General features: G+C 44.9%; 1 protein-coding gene across 2 annotated transcripts in view; it reads left to right on the forward strand.

The window, feature by feature from the left end:
- Positions 1-429: 429 nt before the first annotated feature.
- The window catches only part of Asb13 (ankyrin repeat and SOCS box containing 13), a 19297-nt gene continuing 15791 nt past the window's right edge, over positions 430-3935 (forward strand). The window contains exon 1 of one of the 2 annotated variants that reach the window (XM_055593783.1): positions 430-579. In XM_055593783.1, coding sequence (XP_055449758.1) covers positions 537-579 — 43 coding nt within the window. In that variant the 5' untranslated portion in view covers positions 430-536. The remainder of the gene's footprint in view (positions 580-3935) is intronic. The other variant, XM_055593782.1, reaches the window with a different exon arrangement.

Consider the following 3935-nt stretch of genomic DNA (forward strand, 5'->3'; position numbering starts at 1 on the left):
ATTTATTTTTAAAAGTGGCAGAACCAGGTATTTTGATCGCCGTCTTCTGTGAGAAGGTCTTCTTGAAAGGTTAAGGCACGAAGGGACTGGATACTTTGCTTGCCGGGATCAGTGTAAACTACAAGGAGGCCAGTTTTGACAGCTAGGCACATTTTGCACGTGGGCACGGGTTTTGGGAACTAGACATTTTGCCCAGGACACATCTTTTACATACGAATACGGGGATCTAGGCTTTTCTTCTAAACACAGGATTGTTAATGGACGCGTATTAACACCTGCAGCGAGTCTACGCGGCACTCATTTTGCACACTTCTGTTTTGCCTGTCACACCCTTTGGCGGTGAAAGCAGAGTAGGGACGCTCAGGTGGTTCGAGGCAGAGCAACAGAAACTACAACTCCCAGCGGTGACGACGGAAGCAGTCAGGCCCCGCCCAGCGGCCTGCGCTCCGGGGTAGGTCCCGGCTCAGCTCTCCGCTTGGGTCCCAGTGCCGGGAGCCAGAACGCCGGTAGGCAGGGGCGCCCAGCCGGTGAGCCGCATGGAGCCGCGCGCCGGGGACGGCTGCTTCCTGGGAGACGTGGGTACGTGCTTCGCGCCGCAGAGGCCAAGGGCAGCACACAGGGGCTAGAGCCAGGAGCACGAGATCAGATCTTCGGGACAGAGCAAGTTCGTGGATGGCCCTTTTCCGGGAGAGATGGGCACCGCTCGCCGTTCCTAGTTGGTGATCCCAGGCGCTAGGGTAGGATGTAGTCATTCGAGCATGTTCCGGGTGATCCTGAGCATCTCAGACCAGCTTTTAACGTTTGTCACCCTTGTTCCAGGCTGGTGCACTGTGGGGCTGGTCATCCCTGTGATGCACCAGGTTTGGGAATCAGAATCGGCGGTCTACCCGAGCACCGCACACTTCGGGAATCATGCGGGGTCATTGCCCAGTTCAGCGGCAGAACTTGGGAAGTGTGTGTGCTTTGGACACTGGTTGGCAGCCTCAGGAGGAGCCCACTGCGGTCGCTGCACCACCTCCTGGGCGCTTGGTGCAGTGTATTGCGTTCAGGGTTACAGCATCCTACCCTGCAATCAGTGAGCATGCTCCAGAATGAGGACACGGCCCAACGCTATGACATGCCTTGCGCCAAAGAAGTATTCTCTCTATTTTGGGGGCTGTCTTAATCCGTAAAATGGGTTCGAAGGCAGAGGAGCATTCTCTGGAGAAGTCATTTTTTTTCTTGCCTACAAAGTAATAATATGATAACAACGAAAGTGTACTTCACAAGCTTGGAAAGAAAGGAAAAAAGACAAACAAGCAGCCAGCCAGCCAGCCAGACAGAAAGAACAAAGCTAAACAAACCAAAATGCTTCACCCAGTATTTTTACACAAGTAAAAACAGTAATATGAGGAAAATCGTATCTTAAGGGTTAATTTAGCTGACTGGGAAATTGCAGTCATATCAAGGTAGATAGATATTTTAATTGATTTTTGTAAAAGAAACACCTTCAGAATGAGCAAAGACCATTTAATAAACCTGTGTTTTTCTTGGCACTCTAGGCTGGCGCAAGACTTTGACCCTGATAGCATGGTCAGTATTTGATTCACGTGAATCTGCAATGGATGGCTAACCACGGAAGCCTATTGAGCATACATTTTATTTTGTTCAGGTAGAGGTTAGTTTGGCATCAGAGCCAGGCATGGTGGAACTCACCTGTAATCCTAGACCTTGGAAAGCAGAGGCAGTATGGACATGGATTCCAGGCCAACCTAGACTATGTGGCAAGACCTTGTATTTACATAAATAAAACTATATCCCAAGTATATTTTTCTGCATAGCTTGTATAGGAGAAAATCACACTCTTAATATAGTGGTTGCATACATGTTAGGGTTCTTGGATATTTTTGATGTTGTCATTCCAAAATTTTAATATGCTTCTCCAAAAAATATGTCCTGCTGGTATTTATATTTCCAGCCTAAATAAATGAGCTGAATGTGTTGACTCCAAAACACTATTACTCTTCCAGCAGAAATGGAGCCCACCATAGGAACGCTAATCGCGTAGCATTCTGACCTGTGATTCTGTATTCCTGTTCTACTGTAACCAAAATATTGATGCATAACACTTTTTAGGTGGTTTTTGCTTGCTTATGTAGATGTAGTCCTCTTCTTTCAATTTAATAAGGTCTTTGGAGAGAAGAGACAGAAAAGATATTCCATGTGTCACTGGGAACCCCCTAGCTTTAGCATTCTTTATTCCTGGGACCACCCAGTCTTAGCTAGGAATCGGGAGGTTTTTCAATGCTTAGAGTGATGCTTTGAAGGGTTAGAATAAAAAAACTTATCCTAAAATAGGAACTCAAAGGGAAGCGTGACAAACGAGTGTGAAAAAGCATACCTGAGGCTAGAAAAGGTTTTAGAGGCAAAAATAGTAAGTAACAAACGCACTCTTATGAGCAACACAGCACATTCTTTCTTATCTTCTTCACTCCTGTTGAGGAACTTGAGAAAAGATTTGCCTTTGAAACCAGCACCCTTATTTTCTTGTGAAGGAGATAAACCAGGCATGGAGGCATGCAGTTGTAATCTCAGCTGCTAGGAGGTACAGACAGGAGGACTATGAGTTTAAGGCCAGCTCAGTCTACTACCATCATCTGTTCTCAAAAAATAAACAAACGAACAAGAAAAGACAGGAGGAGAGGTGAGGGCTTTGTCAAGGGAAGCCCAGGCTCACTGTGTTCTGTGGTCAGGACTTGGAAGGTAAGGGAGTGTACCTTTGCTTATTAAGCAGTGTAGGGTGGCTAAAGGCAGGGACAGAGGCAGGCAGCAAATTACTGAATGAGGACAGGAAGGAAAGGGTGAAGTTTAAGTGTTCTAAGTTAGTGAGTTTTCATCAATGGCTGCTGTGGAGGGGACCCAAGGTGCTATTGTCACTACTTCCTGTTCTTCCACTTCTCTTTCACTTTCGCTTACTCTTTCACTTTCTTTTACTTAGGCTTTTCAGGTTGTTACTCCCTTGTCTCTCTACAAAGGCAAACATTTTGGTTTTTCACTTCACCGTATTATACACACACATATATATGTATGTATATTATGTGTGTGTGTGGAGATTATGCCCCCCCCTTTTTTTTTTACATTGAATGAATGTTAAAGTCACATTGTATGCCATTTCTATTACATTTTTTTTTTTGTCAAAAAATTTTTGGAGACTCAAAACATTTAAAAAGACAAGATTGAGAAATACCTTAAAAACTAACAAAAGCAGCTCAAATTTCAAGGTAAGGATTTCTACAAATAAAAAGATCTATTTTTCTCTTGGAAGTCAAAGTGCCTCTCAGTTTAAGGTCTGCTAAGATTTAAATACAGACTGCACAATTAAAGCTTGATGATAATGACCAGTAACACTTATTAAGTGCCTATTTTGGGCTGTTCCTGGGCACACACATTATGCTTAGGGATCACAGGCTCCTAAAGAACGGGCACTGTCGTCTTTACAGTGGGGAGGAGGATAAACCCTCAAGTGTACAAAGAGGCTGGTCTGTTCCTATACCTCTACCTATGCTTGTATTCCTTTGCCATCATTATAATGATGTTTGGAAACCAGTTGGGAGGTAAAGGGAGAGTACACTTGGCTCTCCTTGCTGATGTGTGCGTTGTGGTGTATTTCTCAAGTCCTCAGCTCCAGAAGTCATCCTTAGGGGCACAGATCTTAGTTTTCTGAGGTTCTAGGGAATAAGTCACGTAGGACCTGGACTTTTCCCTGAGAGCTGAAGAGAAGCGTGCTTTGAAGGATCTTGTTCCCACTCATAGACATCCGTACTTCTTCCCTGGTGCTTTCCCAGCATGGTGGCTGTCCTTTCCATCTGTCCCTTCATCTCTCCCACCCTTTCCACCCTCCCTCCTCCTTATCTATCTATCTATCTATCTATCTATCTATCTATCTATCTATCTAT

This window comes from Psammomys obesus, unplaced genomic scaffold, assembly GCF_907164565.1.
Source record: "Psammomys obesus unplaced genomic scaffold, mPsaObe1.curated_primary_1811, whole genome shotgun sequence".
Lineage (NCBI taxonomy): Eukaryota > Metazoa > Chordata > Mammalia > Rodentia > Muridae > Psammomys > Psammomys obesus.